Source organism: Anomaloglossus baeobatrachus, chromosome 5 (genome assembly GCF_048569485.1).
Source record: "Anomaloglossus baeobatrachus isolate aAnoBae1 chromosome 5, aAnoBae1.hap1, whole genome shotgun sequence".
Taxonomy (NCBI): domain Eukaryota; kingdom Metazoa; phylum Chordata; class Amphibia; order Anura; family Aromobatidae; genus Anomaloglossus; species Anomaloglossus baeobatrachus.
In genome coordinates, this window is record NC_134357.1 from 526045850 (window position 1) to 526071577 (window position 25728).

The window sequence follows — 25728 nt, forward strand, 5'->3', positions numbered from 1 at the left end:
TGATTTAACATACCTGTAGGAAGATAGACATGATGATTAGATGATGGCAGAGAAGTGATGATAGATTATAAATTAACAAGTGCATGATAATAATATTTCTGGCCTAATTCAATGCATCATACTTATAAGGTGCATACTTGTCTTGGTGCAGACATATGCGCATGTTGGGTTTTTTCTTCCGTTTTGGTTGCGTTTTAAACTGCACTGTGTCATTGACAAAATGCATGCGTTGTGCTTCCCCAGCAAAGTCTATGACAACTCAGAATTTCCATCCGCACGTTGCTTTTTTTGGCAGCATTTTGTTTGACAAATATTTGTCAAAACCGTTGCTTAAAAAAAGCAGCATGTCACTTCTTCGTTGCGTTTTGTGAACATTTTCCACCCATTGAAATGAATGAGATGTGTCAAAACGCAAACAAAATGTTTAGCTGCATTTTGGTTGCATTTTGGATCCGTTCTTGGCAACAAAAACGCAGGTCTCTCTCGGTCTCGGTCTCTCTCTCTGTCGGTCTTGGTCTCTCTCTGTCAGTCTTGGTCTCTCTCTTTGTTGGTCTCAGTCTCTCTCTCCGTCTCCCTACCTCTCTCCCCCCCTCTCTCCTTCATACTCACCGATCACCGGCACAGCGCAGCTGTCACACTGCTCCCGCGGCCTCTGCTGCTTCTGAAAATGCTGGCCGCTCCTTAGGCTCATCTCATATTCACTGCTTCCCCTGCCCACCTATGATAGGCGGCGGGGATTGATCCCCGGAGCCTATGATTGTTTGCAGTCAGACGCACCTCCCACGCTGAATGACAGATGTCTGACTGCAACCAATCACAGATGCCAGTGGGCGGGTCTATATCATACAGTAAATTAAATAAGTAAATAATTTAAAAAAAAAAACAGCACGCGGTCGCCTCAAATTTTATACCCAGCCAAGATAAAGCCCCACACCTGGGGGCTGTTATTCTCAGACTAGGGAGGCCTATGGTTATTAAGCTCACCCCAGCCTAAAAATATCAGCCAGCAGCCACCCAAAATTGCCGCATCCATTAGATGCGACAGTCCCAGGACTTTACCCGGCTCATCCCGAATACTCTGGTGCGGTGGCAATTGAGATAATAAGGAGTTAATGGCAGCTCATAGCTGCCACTAAGTCCTAGCCTAGTGCTGGCACGCATCTATGAGACACCCCCATCACTAAACTGTAAGTGAAAGTAAATAAACATGAACACTGAAAAATCCTTTATCTCATATATAAAGCTAAGAGTGTGTGTGTGTCACATGTACAATCACAAAATTTTGCACAGACTCCCCATTTGACTCAGGGAATATCATAGACAACCTTTTGAGGTGAACTTTTAACCCCACGCTTTACAGTTATTCGCTAAAAAACCTGCCTCCACATATATTAATTCCCTTCTACAATCCCCTTGTTGTTGAGAACATGATAATAGAGTTGCGGTAAGTAGTGTGATTAATATGTGTCTGCTCAACCCTATAACTGATAATAGTTCAGGATGGAATGAAGTATTATAATTAGGTATCTAAACGTCACCCATTCTGGTAACTCCTCCCTGCTGTACCGTAACCGTTTCCATTCACAGAATATACTGTCTTCAACCTGGCATGATGGGACTGCAGAGTGTCATAATCGGTAGTTGGGCCTCGCCACATGGAGCCCATCTCTCATTTTGGGGTACCATTAATCATGGCCTGTCTATAGTCCCTCACCCTGCCAATGATTCTATCCTGGCGTGATGGGGTATGAACGACATCATTGCCAATCTTATAGTATCCGCCTACCCAGCGGCGGACTGGAGTACCTGGGGCCCACCAGGAAAAATCAATCTTGGGGCCCACCAGCACCATGCAGTTACTGTACTGTATATAGCAGGGGTGGGATTCAAATTTTTACCAGGTTCTCTGTAAACCCCGCCAATTTGAAAACCACACCCATTCTGTAACCACACCCATTCTGTTAGCCACACCCATTTTCGCGCAATTTCCTCAACCAAAAATACAAGTAATTTAAAGTAAAATCTCCTTCCCCTCCTGTACCGTCACTGTCCTGTCCAGCACCAGTTGTTCCAGTCACTGTCAGTCTTATTGTATTAAATGATTTTTATACAGTTTTTAAAAATTATTACTAAAGGAGCCCTGCTAAAATTGGAATGGACGACCTTCCCGATACAGATCTCATCCCATTATGGCCTCTATCCCCTGCAGATCCCATCCCATTATGGCCTCTTTCCCCTGCAGATCCCATCCCATTATGGCCTCTTTCCCCAGCAGATCCCATCCCATCTGCTCCTTTTCCCATATAGCTTCCATCTTATGTGGCCCCTCTCCCCATATAGCTGCCATCTTAATGCGGCTCCTCTCCCCATATAGCCACATATAGCTGCCATCTTAATGCGGCTCCTCTCCCCATATAGCCACATATAGCTGCCATCTTATGTGGCCCCTCTCCCCATATAGCCACAGCTGCCATCTTAATGTGGCCCCTCTCCCCATATAGCTGCCATCTTAATGTGGCCCCTCTCCCCATATAGCCACATATAGCTGCCATCTTAATGTGGCCCCTCTCCCCATATAGCCACATATAGCTGCCATCTTAATGTGGCCCCTCTCCCCATATAGGCACATATAGCTGCCATCTTATGTGGCCCCTCTCCCTGCATCTTCGGCTCACTGAGCGCTTACCTGCTCCAATTACCGGTGGCCTCTCCTCTGTCTTCCGTCCTCCGCGGCTCTCTGCACACCAAGGGTATATGCGCACTAGGTGTTTTTTTCACACCGCGTTTTTTGTGCATTTTTGGCCACAAAAAAGGCACAAAAATGCACTCGCGGTAAAAACGCGATGCGTTTTTACCGTGTTTTTGGCTGCGTTTTTGCTCACTGCTTTTTATGCGTTTTTTTATCAGTGAACAATGCCATTAAAGATTGTTGAAAAAAAGGCCTGATGTAATTTCCTTCTTCAATATGTTCTTCAGTCTCCACTAGTGTATGCAGGAGAGCAGACAGCAGCTGCAGAACCACAAGGCTCAGCATGCTCCATCCAGGACTGTATGCAGGAGTTTTTTGCCCTCCAAAAAATGACGTGGGCTTCGCCATATTTTTGTATGCTAGCCAGGTACAGCAGGCAGCTATGGGCTGCCCCCAAACCCCAGCTGCCTATGTGTACCCGGCTGGGAACCAAAAATATAGAGAAGCCCTTTTTTTTTTTATTTCATGAATTTCATTAAATAATTAAAAAAAAAAATGACGTGGGCTTCGCCCAATTTTTGAGTCCAGCCAGGTACAACTAGGCGGCTGGAGATTGGAATCCGCAGTGCAGGGTGCCCAAGATTTCTGGGCACCCCCTCTGCGAATTGCAGTCCGCAGCCACCCCAGAAGATGGCGCTTTCATAGAAGCGCCATCTTCTGGCGCTGTATGCAACTCTTCCAGCTGCCCTGATGTCGGGTGGCTCGCTGGGTAATAATGGGGTTAGGGGTAGCTGTATATTATCAGCTGGCCTTAAGCCCGAAATTCATGGTGTCACGCCAATATTAGACATGGCCACCATGAATTTCTAGTAAAGATAAAAAAAAACACAACACACAGAAAAATATTTTTATTAGAAATAAAACACAACACAATTAGTGACTCCATCTTTATTGAAATAAAGATCCCCCCCCCTCCTCCGCAGTAATCCTGGGTCAAGGGTCCCGCGCCGTCCAATCCGGATCCAATATCCTCTGATCGGTTTGCTGGAAGGCAAAGCGATCTGATGTGTCAGGATCAAGGATGTGAATTCCATCACACAGCAGCTGATTGTATAAAAGCCGTTTATACAATCAGCTGATGCATCAGTGCAAAAAAAAAACAAACTACATACTTCAGTGCAGACTCCTGTCAGACCGATCAATGCAGGACCCGGCGGTAATCAGCTGATAAAGTCTCCTGACGGCATCAGCTGATAGTTTAGCCGGCCGGGTAGTAAAATGCCGGCGTCACCACTGTCACTGTCAGCTGATTCCGTCAGGTGACCGCATCAGGTGATCAGCGCCAGGTCCTGCAGCTATCGGAGGTGTCCCGGCTGTCTGCACACAGCCGGAGCAGGGGTGGCGGTACCGGGAGAGGAGCTGGGAGCGGACATGGCACCGGGAGGCTGCAGACAGGTGAGTATGAGATTTTTTTCTCTACTGTTCACTTTTGACTTCGCAGCTGCTTCCATCTCCTGCCCGTACATGGCGCCGCACGGGAGCGGACGTGGCACAGGACGGGAGATGGAAGTAGCGGTGCCGGTACCGGGAGGATTCACACTTCTGTGTTTACCAACAGAAGGAATCCTCTTCCTGTACACGTCACTGTACTTCTCACCCCTTGCATTTACAGCCGCGTTTTTAGTCATAGATAAGCAGTTATATTTGCAATATGTGTTTTTCATTGCGTTTTTGAACATCTCATTGAACTCAATGGGTGGAAAACGCAGTGAAAACGCAAAAAAGCGCTGTGTGCAGACAGCACTTCTGAAAACCCATAGACATTGCTGGGGAAGCAATGTCACATAGTTTTCTGCAAAAAAACGCGGTAAAAAACGCTGCTAAAAACGCAGCAAAAACGTCTAGTGCGCACAGGGCCTGACGCTGACAGACGGCAGGAGGAACTACCTCCCCCCACTGCCGTGACCTCTGCAGCGTCAGCACGTCGCTGCACGCCGGGTCAGGGTCCACTGAACCTGGAAGTGCGGCGCATACTGAGGTACAGGGATTCATTTGTGTCAGTGTCTTAAAGAGACACTAACACAAATGAATATAGGGAACGGGATCGCTGGAGCTGTTTCTTGCTGGTTCTGGGAACCGGCTGCTATTTTAACAACCGGTTCTCCAGAACCAGACAGAACCGGCTGAATCCCACCCCTGACTGTGCAGACATTTGAATGGAATAAGGGTTAATGTTACTGATCTGATTGCCCACAGTCTCCACATGCCCAACCGCCCCTCCCCCCAGGCCCCTGCTTGCCCCCCTGAGCCCCCGTACACCACCCCTGGGCCCCCGCACCTCCCCCCACGAGGCCCCTGCGCACCCCCCGGGCCCCTGCTTGCTTCCCTGGGCCCCCGTACACCCCCCTGGGCCCCCGCACCCTCCCCGGGGCGCCTACTCGCTTCTCGGGCCCCCGCACCCCCCCGGGGCTCCTGCTTGCCCCCCTGGGCCCCCGTACACCCCCCCTGGGCCCCCTCCCCCCTGAGGCCCCTGCTCGCTTATCGGGCCCCCGCACCCCTGCTTGCCCCCCTGGGCCCCCGCACCCCACCCCCCCGGGCCCCTGCTTGCCCCCCTGGGCCCCCGCACCCCCCCGGGGCCCCTGCTCGCCCCCCTGGGCCCCCGCACCCCCCCAGGGCCCCTGCTCGCTTCTTGGGCCCTCGCACCCCCCTGGGCTCCTGCTGGGCCCCCGCACCCCACCCCCCCGGGCCCCTGCTTGCCACCCTGGGCCCCCCGCACCCCCCCGGGGCCCCTGCTCGCTTCTTGGGCCCCCGCACCCCCCCTGGGCTCCTGCTGGGCCCCCGCACCCCACCCCCCGGGCCCCTGCTTGCCCCCCTGGGCCCCCGTACACCCCCCCTGGGCCCCCGCATCCTCCCCGGGGCCCCTGCTCACTTCTCGGGCCCCTGCACCCCCCCGGGCCCCTGCTTGCCCCCCTGGGCCCCCGTACACCCCCCTGGGCCCCCGCATCCTCCCCGGGGCCCCTGCTCGCTTCTCGGGCCCCTGCACCCCCCCGGGCCCCTGCTTGCCCCCCTGGGCCCCCATACACCCCCCTGGGCTCCCTGCTTGCCCCCCTGGGCCCCCTGCTAGCCCCCCTGGGCCCCCGCACCCCACCCCCCCCGGGCCCCTGCTTGCCCCCCTGGGCCCCCGTACAGCCCCCCTGGGCCCCTGCACCCCCGGGCCCCTGCTTGCCCCCCTGGGACCCCCGTACTCCCCCCCTGGGCCCCCGCACCCTCCCCGGGGCCCCTGCTCGCTTCTCTGGCCCCCGCACCCCCCCGGGCCCCTGCTTGCCCCCCTGGGCCCCCGTACACCACCCCTGGGCCCTTGCACCCCCCTGGGGCCCCTGCTCGCTTCTTGGGCCCCCGCACCCTCCCCCCTGGGCTCCTGCTTGCCCCCCTGGGCCCCCGTACACCCCCCCTGGGCCCCAGCACCCCCCCGGGGCCCCTGCTTGCCCCCCTGGGCCCCCGCACCCCCCCGGGGCCCCCGCCTTCTATACTCACGTGCTGCTGCTCCTGTGCAGCCAGGCCTGGGGCGACGCCGGGTCCGTCCTGTGGAGCGCGATGCTGCCAGCACCTGCACAGGAAGGAAGCAGTCATCGCTCTGAGACTGCTTCCTCCTGCAGTGTCACTGGCTGCATAGAAGAGTCAGAGCCGCGCGGCACTGAAAGTGACAGCAGGCAGAGCTGGAGATCGCTCTCCCAGCTTGCCGCTGAAGAGGCAATGGAATTGTCACTAATCATATCGGCAATGTGCCGATATGATTAGTGAAATTACCGGCCGGGGGAGGGGGGGGCCTCTCACATATATCCATAGGGGCCCAAGGGGGGTAGGGGGGCGGGGCCTAGGGGGCGTGGCCATCAATAGCAGGGGCCCACCGGGGGTTCTCCCGACCTCCTGGTGGGCCAGTCCGCCCCTGCGCCTACCCAAAGTCTGTAAGTCTGTTCCTCCCTGCTGTACAGTAACCGTTTCCATCCACAAAATATACTGTCTTCATCCTGGCGTCCTGACGTGATGGGACTGCTGAGTGTCACAACCGGTAGTTGGACAAGGCCACAAGGAGCCCCTCCCTCATTCTGGGGTACCATTAATCATGGCCTGTCTATAGTCCCTCACCCTGCCAGTGGTTATGTCCTGGCACGATGGGGTACGAAAGACATCATTGCCAATCTTATAGTATCCATCTATCCAAAGTCTGTTATTGCTGATCAGACTCTAGAAGAGCATCACTTTCATTGACCATAGGTCGGCCCATGTCATTATACTATATACACCCCTTTTCCCTGCCATCTCACCATTGATGAGGTTAATCTATGAATAGATAGATATGTTTATGCATAGCAGGTCTGCATTTTTAGGGTAAGGTGTGATGTCAGAGATACCTAAGTTGACTGCAGGATAGAAACATAGTCTAACAAATCAACTTTCAATCTGTCCCTTATGAACATTACCAATTGTTAGGGTTGAAGTGGAACATAGCTATGTAATGAGGGGAGCTATCCCTAAGGATCCTTACTCTATTTCCCCATTCACACAACACGAAACAACTTTAGAACAAATTATAAATCTTTGGTACAAGAGCATATAGAGACAAGCTAAAATTAGCATATCTCTCATTTTCCATAAAGCACATACAGATCATTGACCCATGTGCAAATGGATTACCTCCCAGTCATAAATGCATGAACACATGCACTTATACCTAGTGTCTATATGCACACTTATGAATTTAGTAGGGGTGCAATACCCAGACATAAACAACAAACACAACATTACCATACATGTATTTGTAGTCTTGGTCTTGTCATGCTCAAGCTGTTTGGAGGCTTGATTCTTGGTCTCTTGAAGATTTTGAAGTATCTCATATTCTTCATTGTAATCTAGCAAGAGATGCTTGAGCTCGCGACCAAAACCAAGGGGAATCTTGTGTAGCTTTATGGGAAGGCCAGGGCGGATGTTGAGTCTCTTCTCTAGTGTTACTGGGGTTCTTCCCTCCTGCTCTGTGCCATCTAGACTTAGAACGGGACTAAGGGTACAATATGCTCCTGGGTGGAGTTTTCCTCTTTCATTGCAATTAGTTCCATATATAGAATAAGAGATATTATTCCCTTGATACCAATAGCCTTGACCCATGTATTTCAGGTGGGAGGAGGGTATTGTGTTAGCCTTCATCTCACAGGAGCCTTCAAAGTCCCAACACTGGTGTCTAAGCACCTGATCGTGGTTACCTTGGCAGAGGATAGCATCCCCTTTCCTCCAACATCCCTCAGTATCAAACAAATAAGGATGGCCTCCCTCATAGGTTAGGATGTCTTACGGGAGATGTGGATGAAGTACCATCCAGTTATTCACCATAATTCCCAGGTTAATCGCACTGTATCCCTGTCTGATATAACCCGATACAGGTGCCATGGAAGATACAGTGCAGGTGAGATTATAGCACCCATGCTACTGAACCACCCACCAGTTAGTGTTGTTGGCTGCAAAAGGGGAGATCAGGGAGCTGTCAGAGATTAAATTGGTAGTGGCCCCTGTATAGAAAGGACACAATATGTTTCAGGTTATCCGAGAGTTCACTCTGGACTTGCATACATGCGAATCCACGAGACCAGCAACTAGCCTTCTAAACTTCTCTAGTAGAGCAGAAGATAGAGAACCCTCTAACACGTAGTTTACATCAAGCTGAGTTCTGAACCATCCCCAGCATGTTGCGCAATGTCCCCATGTTTACTTCTCAGGACTTCCATATCCATAGTGTTCAGGGCACCCATTCTCAAAGCACCTCCGCTCAATCCTAATTCTATTATGTCTCTTATCCCCCTGTATTTGCTGTGTCGAGGATCGAGGATCATCTTTTCTCAACTCTTGCCCCCCATCTCATCATGTCAATTTGGTTCCTCACAAACTCCTCACATCTAAGATCCAAGTGGTCAACTCTGAAGTCATCTATGGAAATTCGCCTGGTGTATAGGACAGATTTTGTTCTCGGGATGATTTTCCATGGGGATGACAGTTGAGGAGCTATGGATCTGCCAATTCATGAGTTGTAACGTTGCAAGAGACCAAGTGTGGTTTAACTGGTTGGACATCTTCAGCTTCGTACAGGAGCCTTATACCATCACACTTACTTGACCACTACTCCTGAACTGGTACCACTGGTCACTATCTCCAGTCTGTGATGCTAGGTTCCCAATAGGTTTGCACCCTTCGTCCACCACCTCACAAAAAGGCCACTTAAACGGACCGTCAATATTGATGTAAAAGTTAATATAACTGCTTCTGGGGTCTTTCCAATCAGAAGACACATATCTGCTCTGGTATTCCTCAGTCATAGGGTACTTTCACACTTGCTTTCAGCGGAGTCCGTCACTATGGAGAATAGCGCAGTCCATTAACGCACTGCGCTATTCTCCATAGACTTGTATGGACAACGCACTGTAACGCAAGTGTCTGCGTTGCATCCGCGGGACGACGTAGCGTTGTTATTTTGACGCTGAGTCGGGCGGAAGAAACGCAGCATGTAACGTTTTTTTGAGCAGCGCAATCCGTAGGTTTTCACTGCGCATGCTCTTTTTTTTTTTTTTAAATCAAACTTTATTTTGTCTCGCGGTGGCCGAACGTTCAGCTGAGCGCCCACCCGCCGGCATGCCCGGCCGCCAGCAAGTGACAGCGCTCAGCTGAGCGCCCGCCCGCCTGCATGCCCGGCCACCGGCAAGTGACAGCGCTCAGCTGAGCGCCCGCCCGCCGACATGCCCGGCCACCGGCAAGTGAGAGCGCTCAGCTGAGCGACCGGCCGCCGGCTATTGAGAGCGATTAGCTGATCGTTCACAATAGTCTGCTGCCGGTAAAACTGTAAAGAATAAAAAAAAAAAAAAAAAAAAACCTTTCCGTTGTTTTGTACGATCCGTAGCATCCGTTGTGCCACTATATGCAACGCATCCGTTGCATCCATCACACAACGCAATGCTACGGAAGCCGTCCAACGCAAGTGTGAAAGTAGCCATAGGGGCAACATGCATCCATACATCTACTGTTGGGTAGCCATCCTGTTGCATACCAAGTCCCACCTCCAGGAATTTGTATCCAACAACATCATCTGTGTATCTGGTTTCCAGTGGGCATAGGTGAGAAAATAATATCCAGTCACCTTCGGTACACAAACTTCTCTCACGATCGTAATCATGAAAAACAGTATGGATGGGGACCCCTCTACCTGAGTATACCTCAGATCCTTAGCATCGATCAGTACCTTTCAAACTGTTGCTCTATACAAACCCTGCAGTTTTATCAGACCACACTGATCATTCCATTAGGCCTGGCCAGAGTTGCTGCAGTTTAACTTTAACATCAGTACACTGGTCCTTAGGTACGTGTCCCAGTTTTCTCACTGAGCTTCTTTTTTGCATTCTGAGTACTTAGCAACAATTAGACGTGACCCCAGAAAGTCACATAGATACTGTACATCTTGCTGCCAATCCAAAATATCCATTAGTTAACACTATGGATCCAGCTGGGACATCTCTTCTCTAAATTTCAAAAATTTCATTAATGTAAAGTATTATCAGAGAATGTGGGGTGCCACATCCATCTGAACATTCTGCTGCCACCTCTGCCTTGATCACTAGATGAATCTCCACTACTACAACGGTTAGTGTTCAATGACATGGCTTTTTAGCTTTAAGATTGTTGAGACTAGTTCTTTTTTTTCTGTCCACGTTTATTTCTCTGTAGTGACTCTTGGGCATGGATTTCACTAGAGCTTCACAGGAGTCACTGGAATCCTGTTCCATCGTCTATAACAACATCATGGTGCTGGTGGCTGTTAGAGACATTGTGCTTCACAGCCTTCTATTTGAGGATGTCCCAGAGATGCTCAATAGGGTTGACGTTTGGAGAAGAGATGAGTGATCCTTTGCAAGTTCAGTTTGCCAGGTACATTCAAACCTTACAAATGTTTGGATTTTGACCCCAGCTTGACCTAAACCTCAATGATAGTCAGTAATTGGGCATTTCATAGCTCCACCCATATGCTGCCAGCCATAAGCAGAACACGTCCGGTGGAGGGTGGACGGGGTTTTTCCCTAAATCTTTTTTGTTTGTGTATACATTGCATGTGATCACGCTGATTTTACCCCAAATGTAAGCTGTTAAAATACTGTAAGTGGTTCGTACAGGGCTGAGAGGTTTGCACTCGTAATTCCTTGAACTTCGAACCCAAACTTTGTTTTTTTGGAAGTCGGTTTCCGAACCTGAACTCCGAACATAGAACCTTAGGTTCACTCATCTCTAATTTGGAGATGTTCTTGGCCAGTCCAGCAAATTTTTTTAGCAAGTCAGTGGTCATCTTGGAGGTGTGTTAAAGGGGTGGTTCACCCATATTTTTTATTGTCTAGATCGATATTATATTGAGAAACAATGTTTCTCTCAAATACCTTGTGTTGTCAATAGTGCCTGTGAGAGGCGCTGTTGCAGACTGCTGTTCCCCATCCAGTGACGTACCCGTCCAATGCTGCATCGTCACATCCGTGCAGCCGGCTAAATTCTTCCAGACTCTGAGCTGTGAGCGGTGCTTCACTGCTGTCACAGCCCATTTGCTCCCCCCACCTCCTCCCTCCTAGCACAGCACCGCGCGTCTCCTGCTCCCCCCTCCCTCCTCGCAGAATGCTGCAAGCAAGAGACGTGCTGTGAGGGAGGAGGGAGGAGGAGCAAGGAGCAGATGGGCTCAGAATGCAGCCGGCTGCACGGATGTGACGAGGCAGCATTGGACGGGTACGTCACTGGACGGGGAGCAGCGGTCTGCAATAGCGCCTCTCACAGGCACTATTGCCAACATAAGGTATTTGAGAGAAACATTGTTTCTCAATATAATATCGATCTAGACAATAAACAATACGGGTGAACCACCCCTTTAAAGCCCGTTATCATGTTGGAATACTGCCCTGCGGCCCAGTTTCCAAAGGGAGATGATCATGCTCTGCTTCATTATGTTACAATACATGTTGGAATTCATGCTTTCCTCAGTGAACTGTAGCTCCCCACAGCTGGCACCTCTCATGAAGCCCCAAACCATGACACTGCTACCACCATGCTTGACCGTAGGCAGGACACACTGGTCTTTATAATTCTCACCTGGTTGCCACCACAAGCTTGACACCATCTGAACCAAATAAGTTTATCTTGGTCTCATCAGACCATAGGACATGGTTCCAGTAATCAATGCCCTTAGTCTGCCTGTCAGCCAACTGTTTGCGGGCTTTCTTGTGCATCATCTTTACAAGAGGCTTCCTTCTAGGACCATAGCCTTTCAGACCAATTTGATGTAGTGTGCGGCGTATGGTCTGACATGCTGAACCTCTGCACCTGAAACCGCTGCAGCAGTTCTGGCAGCTCTCATTCGTCTCTTTTGAAAAGACAATGGATATCATATGCACTAACTTGTTTGGTCGACCATGACAATGCCCTGTTCTGAGTGGAACCTGTCCTGTTAAACTGCTCTATGGTCTTGGCTACCATGCTGCAGCTCGGTTTCAGGGTGTTGGCAATCTTCTTATAGCCTAGGCCATCTTAAAGTAAAGTAACAATATTTTATTTCACATCCTTGGGGAATTTTTTGCAATGAGGTGCCATGTTGAACTTCCAGTGACCAGTATGAGAGAACGTTTGAGCAATAACACCAAATTTAACACACCTGCTCCCCATTCACACCCGAGACCCTATAACACTAATTTGTCACATGACACCGGGGAGGGAAAATTACTAATTAGGCACAATTTGGCCATTTTTACTTAAGGGTCTACTCACTTTGTTGACAGCTGTTTTGACATTAATGGCTGTGTGCCAAGTTATTTAGAGGGCACAACAAATTTGCAGTTATACAAGCTGTACACTGTCTACCTTGTATATAACAACATATTTACAAAAATGTGAGGGGTGTACACACTTTTGTGATATACTGTGATATACTGTGATATATATATATATATATATATATATATACAGTTAGGTCCAGAAATATTTGGACAGTGACACAATTTTCGCGAGTTGGGCTCTGCATGCCACCACATTGGATTTGAAATGAAACCTCTACAACAGAATTCAAGTGCAGATTGTAACGTTTAATTTGAAGGTTTGAACAAAAATATCTGATAGAAATTGTAGGAATTGTGCACATTTCTTTACAAACACTCCACATTTTAGAAGGTCAAAAGTAATTGGACAAATAAACCAAACTCAAACAAAATATTTTTATTTTCAATATTTTGTTGCGAATCCTTTGGAGGCAATCACTGCCTTAAGTCTGGAACCCATGGACATCACCAAACGCTGGGTTTCCTCCTTCTTAATGCTTTGCCAGGCCTTTACAGCCGCAGCCTTCAGGTCTTGCTTGTTTGTGGGTCTTTCCGTCTTAAGTCTGGATTTGAGCAAGTGAAATGCATGCTCAATTGGGTTAAGATCTGGTGATTGACTTGGCCATTGCAGAATGTTCCACTTTTTTGCACTCATGAACTCCTGGGTAGCTTTGGCTGTATGCTTGGGGTCATTGTCCATCTGTACTATGAAGCGCCGTCCGATCAACTGTGCGGCATTTGGCTGAATCTGGGCTGAAAGTATATCCCGGTACACTTCAGAATTCATCCGGCTACTCTTGTCTGCTGTTATGTCATCAATAAACACAAGTGACCCAGTGCCATTGAAAGCCATGCATGCCCATGCCATCATGTTGCCTCCACCATGTTTTACAGAGGATGTGGTGTGCCTTGGATCATGTGCCGTTCCCTTTCTTCTCCAAACTTTTTTCTTCCCATCATTCTGGTACAGGTTGATCTTTGTCTCATCTGTCCATAGAATACTTTTCCAGAACTGAGCTGGCTTCATGAGGTGTTTTTCAGCAAATTTAACTCTGGCCTGTCTATTTTTGGAATTGATGAATGGTTTGCATCTAGATGTGAACCCTTTGTATTTACTTTCATGGAGTCTTCTCTTTACTGTTGACTTAGAGACAGATACACCTACTTCACTGAGAGTGTTCTGGACTTCAGTTGATGTTGTGAACGGGTTCTTCTTCACCAAAGAAAGTATGCGGCGATCATCCACCACTGTTCTCATCCGTAGACGCCCAGGCCTTTTTGAGTTTCCAAGCTCACCAGTCAATTCCTTTTTTCTCAGAATGTACCCGACTGTTGATTTTGCTACTCCAAGCATGTCTTCTATCTCTCTGATGGATTTTTTCTTTTTTTTCAGCCTCAGGATGTTCTGCTTCACCTCAATTGAGAGTTCCTTAGACCGCATGTTGTCTGGTCACAGCAACAGCTTCCAAATGCAAAACCACACACCTGTAATCAACTACTTCATTGATTACAGGTTAACGAGGGAGACGCCTTCAGAGTTAATTGCAGCCCTTAGAGTCCCTTGTCCAATTACTTTTGGTCCCTTGAAAAAGAGGAGGCTATGCATTACAGAGCTATGATTCCTAAACCCTTTCTCCGATTTGGATGTGAAAACTCTCATATTGCAGCTGGGAGTGTGCACTTTCAGCCCATATTATATATATAATTGTATTTCTGAACATGTTTTTGTAAACAGCTAAAATAACAAAACTTGTGTCACTGTCCAAATATTTCTGGACCTAACTGTATATATATATATACATACACTAGATGGTGGCCCGATTCTAACTCATCGGGTATTCTAGGATTTATTGTGTAGTTAATGTATGATTTTTGTTTATATATATATATATATATATATATATATATATATATATATATATATTATATATAGATGTTGTGTGTAGTTGCCAATTGTTTGTGTAGGGCGCTATAAATGTTCTGGGTGTTGTTAGGGCTTGGGGGGGTGTGAGAGCGGTGCTGTTGTGCTGTTTGTGTGTTGTGTTGCGTTGTTTGTGGAGCGCTGTGTGTCTGCAGCGTTGTGTGTGTGTGGTGCTGTGTGTGTTGCGCGGTTTGTGTGTGGGTGCTTGCGGGGTGCGTGTGTGTGTTTTGGGGTGAGGTATGTTTTTTGCAGTGTGTGTTGCACGGTGTGTGTGTATATTTGTCTGTGTGTGCCGCAGTATGTGTGTGTGCGTGGTATTTTATGTGTTGGGTGTTGTGTGTGTGCGGCGTTGTCTGTGTGTGCGGGTGTCTGTGTAGGGTGGTGTTTGTGGTTCCCAGTGTGTGTGCGGTGCGTGTGTGGTGGTGTTTGTATGTTTTGGGGGAGGTGTGCACCCCTATCGTGCTCCATCCCCCATGCTGCGCACCCCAAATCGTGCTCCATCCCCCATGCTGCGCACCCCCATCGTGCTCCATCCCCCATGCTGCGCACCCTCATCGTGCTTCATCCCCCCATGCTGCACACCCCCCATCGTGCTTCATCCCCCATGCTGCACACCCCCCATCGTGCTTCATCCCCCCATGTTGCGCACCCACCATCGTGCTTCATCCCCCCATGTTGCGCACCCCCCATCGTGCTAAGAAGACTATAATATGAGGAGTAGTCATGGGGAGAGAGGTGCTCCTGGGACCACGACCTGGATGGAGCAGGAGACAGAACAACTCTGCAGGAGGATGAGGACGCAATTCCTCTTTATTCTGGACCATTGGAGGGAAGAGATGAGGAGCCTGGCAACGGCGGTGCGAGCCTGTGAGATCGAAGTCCCACGTGAGGAGTGGGTAAGCAGCTACCCAGCTCCGGTATATGTGCTGATGTGAGCAAGGGGACTTTGCTTGGCCTACAGGATTTTAATCCCTGGTGGCGTAATGTGTTACAAATGGTAATCTTTGTGACTGTGGACCCAGCTCGCTTCAGGTCAGGTTCTTCTGTGTAGTTCTGGGCCAACTCCTGACCTTTCTCAAAATTATCCTTACCCAACGATGTGAAATTATGCTTGGAGCATAGACCGAATAAGATTGACAGTCATCTTGTGCTTCTTCCATTTTCTAATAATTGGGCCAACAGTTGTTGCCGTCTCACCAAGCTGCTTGCCTATTGTCCTATAGCCCATCCCAGCCTTGTGAAGGTCTACAATTTTGTCCCTGATGTCCTTAGATGGCTCTTTGGCCTTAGCATGGTGAAGAGATGGAGTGTGATTGATTGAGTGTGTGGACAGTAGAGATGAGCGAACCTTTGGAGGTTTGGTTTGCTGGCAGCAAACGAATCGAATCTCTACTAGTTTGAACTTGACCCAAGGAGGTTCGGATCACTGATTGGCAGTTTGAGTCTCCGGCCACATACAGCCAGCCATAAGCAGATCGCTTCCAGGGGAGGGCGTGCGGGTTTTTTATATTTAAAAAAAAAAAGTTTTTTCTTTTGTTACAAACTACATCTAATTACGCTGTTATTACCCTAGAGCGAGCCGTTCAAACACTGCAAGCGGCTCGCACTGGGCTGAGTATCGCACGTACCTGAGCACAGCATTGCTCGAGTGAGTTAAGTTCGCACATAACGCATCCGAATTCCAATCTCGAGCAATGTTTTTTTTATGTTGGTATTCGGGTCGAAAACCAAACCTTGGGTTCGCTCATCTTTATACAGATAATGACTTCAAACAGCTGCAATTAATACAGGTAATGAGTGCAAAGTAGGAGGGTGTCTTAAAGAGAGAAAAAAAAAAGGTCTATGAGAGCCAGAATTCTTGCTGGTTGGTAGGTGATCAAATACTTATTTCATGCAATAAAATGCAAATTAATTATTTAAAAATCATACAATGTCATTTTCAGGATTTTTGGGGGGATTCTGTCTGTCACAGTTGAAGTGAACCTACAATAAAAATTACAGACCTCTCCATTCTTTGTAGGTGGGAAAACGAAATACTTATTTACCCTTACATCACGTTTCTGCTCAAAGTCTCCTTAAGGAGAATAGTGTTCCCCCGTGGTCCCCACATAGCTTTCTCATGAGCCAGATCAGACACCCCCATACTTTGCACTGACGAGGGGCAAGCACCCCGAAACACCGTGTCTGCAAATTGGGATTCTGATCTGGCTTATATATCCTGAGTCATATTGCAAAGGATTGTTGAAAATCCACTTGTGACTTTTAGGATCGCTACTTCCAATAGGTGGCGCTGTGCTAGAGTTTGTCTCCTTTACTGGAGAGACAATTTGAATATTTCCCAGAGGGGCATTGTAGCTATAAGTCCCCTTACCTGGCAGCCAGACTGGCTTGCAAAGTCTCCTTAAGGAGAATAGTGTTCCCCCGTGGTCCCCACATAGCTTTCTCATGAGCCAGATCAGACACCCCCATACTTTGCACTGACGAGGGGCAAGCACCCCGAAACACCGTGTCTGCAAATTGGGATTCTGATCTGGCTTATATATCCTGAGTCATATTGCAAAGGATTGTTGAAAATCCACTTGTGACTTTTAGGATCGCTACTTCCAATAGGTGGCGCTGTGCTAGAGTTTGTCTCCTTTACTGGAGAGACAATTTGTAGACATACTGTAATACACACATGGCTCCACTCCAAACATGCCGTAAACATACAGCTCCGCACCGTACACAATGTACACACACGACTCCACTCTGTATACGTCGTACCAATACGGCTCCACTCGGAACACGTCGTACACACACGGCTCCAATCAGTACACATAAATAACACCTTGTCCTCTCCATACATACGTGGCTCTGCTCCATATAAGTTGTACACATGCGGCTCCGGTCTGTATACGTCGTACACACGCGCCTTTCATTCCATACAAGTCGTATACAAATGAATCAGCTCCGTACATGTCGTACACACATGGCTCCGCTTGACACACATTGCACAAACACGGCTCTGCTCCACACACGTCATACACACGGCTTCACTAAATACATGTAACACACAGCTCTTCATACCATTCATACAAACATGGCTGTTCTACACACATTGTACACAACATAGCTCTTCATATACATCATGCAGAAACAAAAGAGACCGCTGTCGTGGAAACACATATGCGGCTATCATATGGCCGCTGAAGCACGTCCTTGACACATATAGTGAATACAAAAGAGCAAAAGGACTCAATGTGCATATAATAGTCATAATAAGTCAAAATCACAACCTAAATTAATGCATATAAAAAAAAATATTTTTATTATAGAATATATAGATTGGTAACATTTCGTACTGTCGAACATACCAAGCTCTGCGCCATACACATTGTATACCCATGGATCAGCTCCGTACACGTCATACAAACGTGGCTCTATGTCGTACACATGCGACTCAGCTCCGTATACGTCCTACACATGTGGCTTGGCTCCGCACACACGGCTTCACTCCATACATGCACTATGCACGCAGTTATGCTCTAATCACATCCTACACATGCAGCTACGCTCCATATATGTCCTAAACACGTGGCTACGCTCCGTACACGTCCTACACACGTGGCTCTGCTTTCCGTATATGTTGTACACACACTGCTCTGCTTTCCGCACAAGTCGTACACAGACGGCTCCGCTCTGCACATCGTACACACATGGTTTCGTGCCACACGTCGTACACACAACTCCGCTTTCCGCACAGGTCGTACACACAGCTCCGTTCCACATATGTCGTACACACCTATAGCTTTCTGCACACGTTGTACACACATGCTTCAATTCCGTAAACGCTGCACACACACAGCTCCAGTCCGCACACGTCGTACACACATGGCTCCGCTTTGTATACGTCATACACATGCATCTCCGCAAAGCACACGTCGCACATGTGGCACCCCTGACGCGGTCAGGCGCCACTGAGTACTGCACCCATGCTGGGACAGTACTTCCAGGTAATCCTAAGGGCCAGAACGAGGTGTGTACGCACAGACACATAGCAACCAGTTCTCCCACACCAGTAGATGGGACCCTTGGGCAGTCTCCGGAGGGGGCTGGCCTTCAAATCTTGTCAAGGGGTGGAGCGGAGGGAGCTAGAATGCAGAGGTTGTCAGGAAGGGAGGAGAGTCGAGTTTTGAGGAGGAAGAGAGCCAGTCTGGTGGTGGTGAGCGGCGGTCGCGAGTCGGATACGCGCGCTGCCACTAGTCAGACCCTGCACGGGGTAGTAACCGTTAGCGGGGGAGAATGGTCAGCTGGAGAAACAGTACGGTGTTCCTGGTGGCTAGGCACGCACGGGGTACAGGTCCCTAGAGCAGACTCCAGTTTAACTACCTGATAAACTTGCCGGTGAGGGGAACTACACGTACAGTACCTCACCAACCTCACAGACTCCGAGCCTCAGCAGCAACGCAGGGACCCATAAGGAGACAGAGCCTGGAGCCATCTCACTTGGTCCACGCTACCGGCAAACGGGCCAAACACAGGGGAGAAAAGGCAGCAGCGACTCCCTGGATAGACCCCCATGGTACTCCACGTCAGGGGGTTATCCGAACACAGAGTGCTAGGAAGGCGATCTAACAGGTTACCCTCAGACTGGCCCGAAGGAGCCCTGGTCCTTCCTGGTTCATCACAGCAACGCCCGGGTCAGCTCACCGCAACATCTAAACTGATTAAAAACCAGTTAAAAGACTTTTGGACTCAGCCTGTGTTATTCCGGGACCCGCAACCCTGCTCACCCGAGCCCCTGGGGCCTGCCTCACTCACGGGAAGCTATATCATCTGGCTGCAGACCCCATCAGCTCAGCCCCAGACGCTCGTAAAAACCTGCAGCAGCGGTCATTCACATCTCTGACCGCAAGCCGTGAGTGGTGTCACGACATATAAAAACTGACATTACCTGTTCACCATATTGAATAATCCCTGTGGCGTCCCTGAACAGGATCGGCACCCCTGGGGCATCACATCTTTTGGCGTCACAAACAGGATCGTGGACTAGACCCGTTCAGACGGGTGACAGTGTGCCTCGGCGGTCCAATTGCAAAATTTGAACTGCCGCCATTTTGCCATCGTTGAAAGCCGCCATCCAAAAGGCTGCAGCCCGCGCAGACGAAGTAACCGCCCACGAAGGAGGAGCTGGGGGGCTGATCTGTCCCCGGACTGCTGGGAGGCCCCCAGCCCTGTGGGAGGAGAAACGAAACTAAGGCCAAAACTTGAGAAGAAGCTGATGAGCGAGGGAAGGAGCAAGATGGCGTCGGCAGGGAGTGATCACAGGGAGCAGGGCAGGTCAAGGCCCATGACGGCAGAGGAGCTAAAAGCGGAGGTTGAGAGGATTGCTGACCGCATGGAGAAGCAGCGGAAAAGGGAAGTAGCTGCCTGGAGAAGCAGAATGCTGGTGGCGATCCGAGGTCTGTGACTGTCCGTGCAGCGGGGCCCACCTAGAGGCGCCGCCCATGCTCAGTCTAAACCACCGCCAGCGACAGAGACCCCGCCACTGGATGTCTCAGGCCCAACTCCGGGTGAGTCCGATGCTACCCCCTTCCTTACCTGGTGTGCTGATCCCGCCGGTGCTACCATCGGAAGCCGGTGTGACGCCCATGCCGTCCCGACCTGAAGCGGTCGCAGCACCCTCTCCGCTGGAGAGGGGTCCGGGTGCCCTGTCCTCAGCTCACCTGGCTGCTAAAAGCCCAGTCATCGAGCTGCCGCTTACCAGACCTGAAGCAGTTGCACCGCCCTCTCCGCTGGAGAGGGATACTGAAGTCCTGCCACCATCCTGCCTGGCTGCCGAAGGCTCGACCCCAGAGCTGCCACGTACCCGACCGGAGGTCGCAGCACCCTCTGTAAGAGAGGGAGAACATGATGGTTTGCTTAAAAAGCCAAGGCCGCGCTGCTGTCCCCCCGCCGACCAGAAGAGGTCGCGGCACCCTCCACCAGGGGGGGAGAACAGGTCCTGTAGCCAGTGGCAACCGCCACCCCATCACCTACCCGACTTAACCAGGTCACAGCAAACCCCAGCAGGGGGAAGAGATGCGGAGTGCTTCACTCACCTGGTGGTCTGCTGATGACCAGGTGATGTCGCTGCGGAGGGAGCCCCACCCCAGGGCCATCTCAACGTCGCAAGCCTACAGAGAGCGACGACGGGTGAGAGCCGGTCGCCCACGCCCCCTTGTGGAGCCCATCCCGGGGAGTGAGCAGTTGGCGGCCCGGGACCTGCAAGAAAAGCAGTCCCTGCGGCGGGCCGGATCCCGAGCTCGAGGTCCCCTCCACCTGGGAGTAGTGGAGGAGTTCAATTATCGTAAGGGGTGAGGTTTCATTGTGGAAGCAGGGGTAAAAGAGAAGATTTTTGTGTCCCGGCGGGACGTGCAATCCCATTTGCAGCGGGGTCACCCTGGCTGTGACCTGTACATGGGACGTGGTGGAGTTTACGTGGCATATGGGGGAGAGAGGCTGGTTCGCTTTGGATGTGGTGCCATGTCCAAGGAGGACCTCAGGGAGCCCAGTCTCCACCCCCACCGCTTTGACCAGGTCCCCATTGTCACCACTAACAGGGGACGCCGATGACACGACCTCCAAGGGTCAGTGCACCGAAGTATCAAGCACTGACCTTGGAAGGCGGAAGTCAATTTAGTCAATTTAGATAGTTTAAAATGTTTTATGAAAAGTTAAAGTAACGTTTAAGTAAAATGTGCCCGCAATGACTTTTGCGTGAACTCTTCAAGTATTCTTTGCATCAGGTTATGTGCACTTTACATGGACCACAGGTTATGAACTGGCTATAGCCACAAACTCTCGCAGTGTATATAGTTACCCCAGTGGTACCAACCCCACAGTGTGCCTGTTGATGGGGCATGGCCTTGCACCACCAAGGGGGCAGGCCTGTTTATGGGGACTGCTCTCCAGCACAAAGAGATGAAGCAGGTAGGCCTGCTTATGGGGCCTACCCTACGCCACCAGGACAAGGAGGACCGTCGCCGGAATGGTCTGCGGCGGAGCAGGCCAAGACCAGGTTACCAAAAGGACTGGTGATCACTCCTTATTCGGATCTTGGGTTAAAGACTCGTGGGTGGTGGTGGTATGGTACCTGGTATGTTTACATGCAAATATCTCCCCTGTGTGGGAAAACTTGTGTTTTGTTTTCTTTGCAGCCCGAGTATGTGCTATCGATAGCTAAGGGGGAATGTGGTGCCCCTGACCCGGTCAGGCACCACTGAGTACTGCACCCGTGCTAGGACAGTACTTCCAGGTAATCCTAAGGGCCAGAACGAGGTGTGTACGCACAGACACATAGCAACCAGTTCTCCCACACCAGTAGATAGGACCCTTGGGCAGTCTCCGGAGGGGGCTGGCCTTCAAATCTTGTTAAGGGGTGAAGCGGAGGGGCTGGGAGTTAGAGTGCAGAGGTTGTCAGGAAGGCAGGAGAGTCGAGTTTTGAGGAGGAAGAGAGCCAGTCTGGGGGTGGTGAGCGGCGATTGCGAGGTGGATACGCGCGCTGCCACTAGTCAGACCCTGCACGGGGTAGTAACTATTAGCGTGGGAGAACGGTCACCTGGAGAAACAGTAGGGTGTTCCTGGTGGCTAGGCACGCACGGGGTACAGGTCCCTAGAGCAGACTCCAGTTTAACTACCTGCTAAACTTGCTGCTGAGGGGAACTACACGTACAGTACCTCACCAACCTCACAGAGTCTGAGCCTCAGCAGCAACGCAGGGACCCATAAGGAGACAGAGCCTGGAGCCATCTCACTTGGTCCACGCTGCCAGCAAACAGGCCAAACACAGGGGAGAAAAGGCAGCAGCGACTCCCTGGATAGACCCCCATGGTACTCCACGTCAGGGGGTTATCCGAACACAGAGTGCTAGGAAGGCGAGCTAACAGGTTACCCTCAGACTGGCCCGAAGGAGCCCTGGTCCTACCTGGTTTATCACAGCAACGCCCGGGTTGTTATTCCAGGACCCGCTATCCTGCTCACCCGAGCACCTGGGGCCTGCCTCACTCACGGGAGGCTATATCATCTGGCTGCAGACCCCATCAGCGCCAGACGCTCGTAAAAACCTGCAGCGGCGGTCATTCACATCTCTGACCGCAAGCTGTGAGTGGCGTCACGACATATAATAACTGACATTACCTGTTCGCCATATTGAACAAGCCCTGTGGCGTCCCTGAACAGGATCGGCACCCCTGGGGCATCACACACACACGGCTCCACTCTGTACACATAAATCACACATGGCTCCACTCTGTACACGACCTACACATGACTCTGCTTCGTATTCATCAAACAAAAATGGTTCTAATTCATACATGATACAGATATGGCAACGTTTCATATTATCATACACACACGGCTCCGCTCCGTACACCTCGTACACACACGGCTCTGCTCCGTACACCTCGTACACACACGGCTCTGCTCCGTACACCTCGTACACACACGGCTCTGCTCCGTACACCTCGTACACACACGGCTCTGCTCCGTACACCTCGTACACACACGGCTCTGCTCCGTACACCTCGTACACACGCGGCTCTGCTCCGTACACCTCGTACACACGCGGCTCTGCTCCACACACCTCGTACACACGCGGCTCTGCTCCACACACCTCGTACACACGCGGCTCTGCTCCACACACCTCGTACACACACGACTCCGCTCAGTACACCTCGTACACACACGGCTCTGCTCCGTACACCTCGTACACACACGGCTCTGCTCAGTACACCTCGTACACACACGGCTCTGCTCCACACACCTCGTACACACACGACTCCGCTCAGTACACCTCGTACACACACGGCTCTGCTCCGTACACGTCGTACACACGGCTCCGCTCAGTACACTTCGTACACACACGGCTCTGCTCTGTACACATCGTACACACGCGGCTCCGCTCCGTACACCTCGTACACACACGGCTCTGCTCTGTACACATCGTACACACGCGGCTCCGCTCCGTACACCTCGTACACACACGGCTCTGCTCTGTACATGTTGAACACACACTGCTCTGCTCCGTATACCTCGTACACAGACACCTCCGCTCCATACACCTCATACACACACGGCTCTGCTACATTCACACTGTATATCCCTCCTGACCCCACACATAACATCCCCTCATACAGCCCCATGACAACCAGCACAGCAGAGTCCTGCATACACTGAGGAGCTGATCATGTGACCTCTGACTCCTCCCCTCCATGTGACATCATCACAGGTCCTGTAAATACAGAAGAGCCATATATCTAGTGTACAGCTGGGGCAGGTGGAGGTATGTGGAGATTCCCCATTACTGGACACAGGATGCATGAACTCCTTCATTACTAGAATTAGATTATCTCATATGGACCAGATCTGTTTTTGTATTTCTTCCATTTGCCCTTATGAAGTAAAGTGAGGGAAGTACTACAATAGAGAGAGTATATGCAACAACTACACGTTATATCTCATTATATGTTTCCCCTTATTACCTCCAGTAATTCTATTATTACACTGGATCTTAATAATGTTACCTCGTCTCATCTTCTCCCCATTCAGGTCCCTACAATATTGGATCCTCTCAGTGGAGATCTTCTATATAAGAGAATTATCCTGATTGACCCATCAAGGATGGATAGAGACAGGGACAAGATGGTGGAGAGGATATTACACCTCACCCTAGAGATCCTCTTCCGGCTTACTGGAGAGGTGAGAGATTCTGATGACGTCACATTACATCATTCTTATCTATGGGAATAACAGATGGACAGAACTGGAGAGGTGAGGACTCTGGAAATGTCTGTAGTGAGATTTATTAATGTGTCTCTCCATAACCAGGATTACACAGTAGTGAAGAAGACCTCTAGTGATCGCTGTCAGGACCCTGTGTCTGAGGGATGGGGAAGACCCCTGAGCCCAATCACAGGGCCTCCACCTCACCCCCCGATACATGAGGACATCAATGACCAGAAGATCCTAGAACTCACCTACAAGATGATTGAGCTGCTGACTGGAGAGGTGACACTGCTGGGAATGCTGGGACATTATACAGTAACAATATGAAGGGATCGGGGGATGACGGTATCATTGTATGTGTCAGGTTCCTATAAGGTGTCAGGATGTCGCCATCTATTTCTCCATGGAGGAGTGGGAGTATTTAGAAGGACATAAAGATCTGTACAAGGACGTCATGATGGAGGTTCCCCAGCCCCTCACATCACCAGGTAATAGCACTAAATACACACGGCCTATAATTATCTGTATGTAAGGAATGAATTCAGTCCCTGTATGTGTTTCCTCCAGTTCTATCCAGTGAGAGGACAACACCAGAGACATGTCCCCATCCTCTTCTTCCACAGGAGTGTAACCAAGAAAATCCCGATGTTCCTCAGGATCATCAGGTAGATGGAGAGAAGGTGACATGAAATCCCCTATGATGTGTAGACGGCTGTGAAGGTCTTGTGCTCAGTCTTGTTTCATCCACCAGTATTGTGTGTTTTTTATACTTACGTAATGAGAACGGTGGAGATGGCAGGATTAACGTTGACCATACAGTGGATATAAACAATTCCTGTTTAAATGTCAGGTTATGGTCATGTAAAAAATTAAAAAGAATTATTTCAGAACATTTTCCATCCAAAAAATGTGTATTTTTCAAAGTATTTGTACAGATTATGGCTAACTGAGGTAAAAAAAAAAGTCTGAAATGAATTATTTCAGACTTTTTTTTTACTTTTGTCAGCCATAATCTGTACAAATCTTTTGAAAAATACATATTTTTTTGCATGGCAAAGGACAAATAAAGAACTAAAACAATATGATTGCATAAATTTGCACCCTTTTAAATTTATACTTTGCTGAAGTACCCTTTGAATTTATGACTTTTTTACATGACACAAATTGAACAGGTCTGTGTAGGCTTTTCATATCCACTATGACTTCATCTGTCTGTGATTTTTATATTTGTTTCAGGGTGAAGATCAGACCCATATTAATACTACATATGGGATGGGTGATGAGTGGTGTAAAGAGGAGACTCCTACAGATGATTGCCTAGGTGAATAAGAACCAATAAATTAAGAAAATGTGTCTGTATTTGTTATAGTTGTACTGTTTGTAGAAGCCTGGCAGCTAATAAAGAGAGCTTCTACAGAAAGGCTTAAGGCAAGCCATTTTATTTACCCGATAACAAAGGTTGCCATGGCCTTCACCCTTTAACCCCTGTGCAGGGA

General features: G+C 49.7%; 1 protein-coding gene across 1 annotated transcript in view; it reads left to right on the forward strand.

Annotated features, from left to right (window-relative positions):
- LOC142312898 (oocyte zinc finger protein XlCOF7.1-like) overlaps window positions 1-25728 on the forward strand; it is a 70822-nt gene that overhangs the window by 40815 nt on the left and 4279 nt on the right. The window contains exons 3-6 of the mRNA XM_075351885.1: window positions 24335-24514; window positions 24597-24720; window positions 24800-24897; window positions 25469-25553. Coding sequence (XP_075208000.1) covers window positions 24335-24514; window positions 24597-24720; window positions 24800-24897; window positions 25469-25553 — 487 coding nt within the window. The remainder of the gene's footprint in view (window positions 1-24334; window positions 24515-24596; window positions 24721-24799; window positions 24898-25468; window positions 25554-25728) is intronic.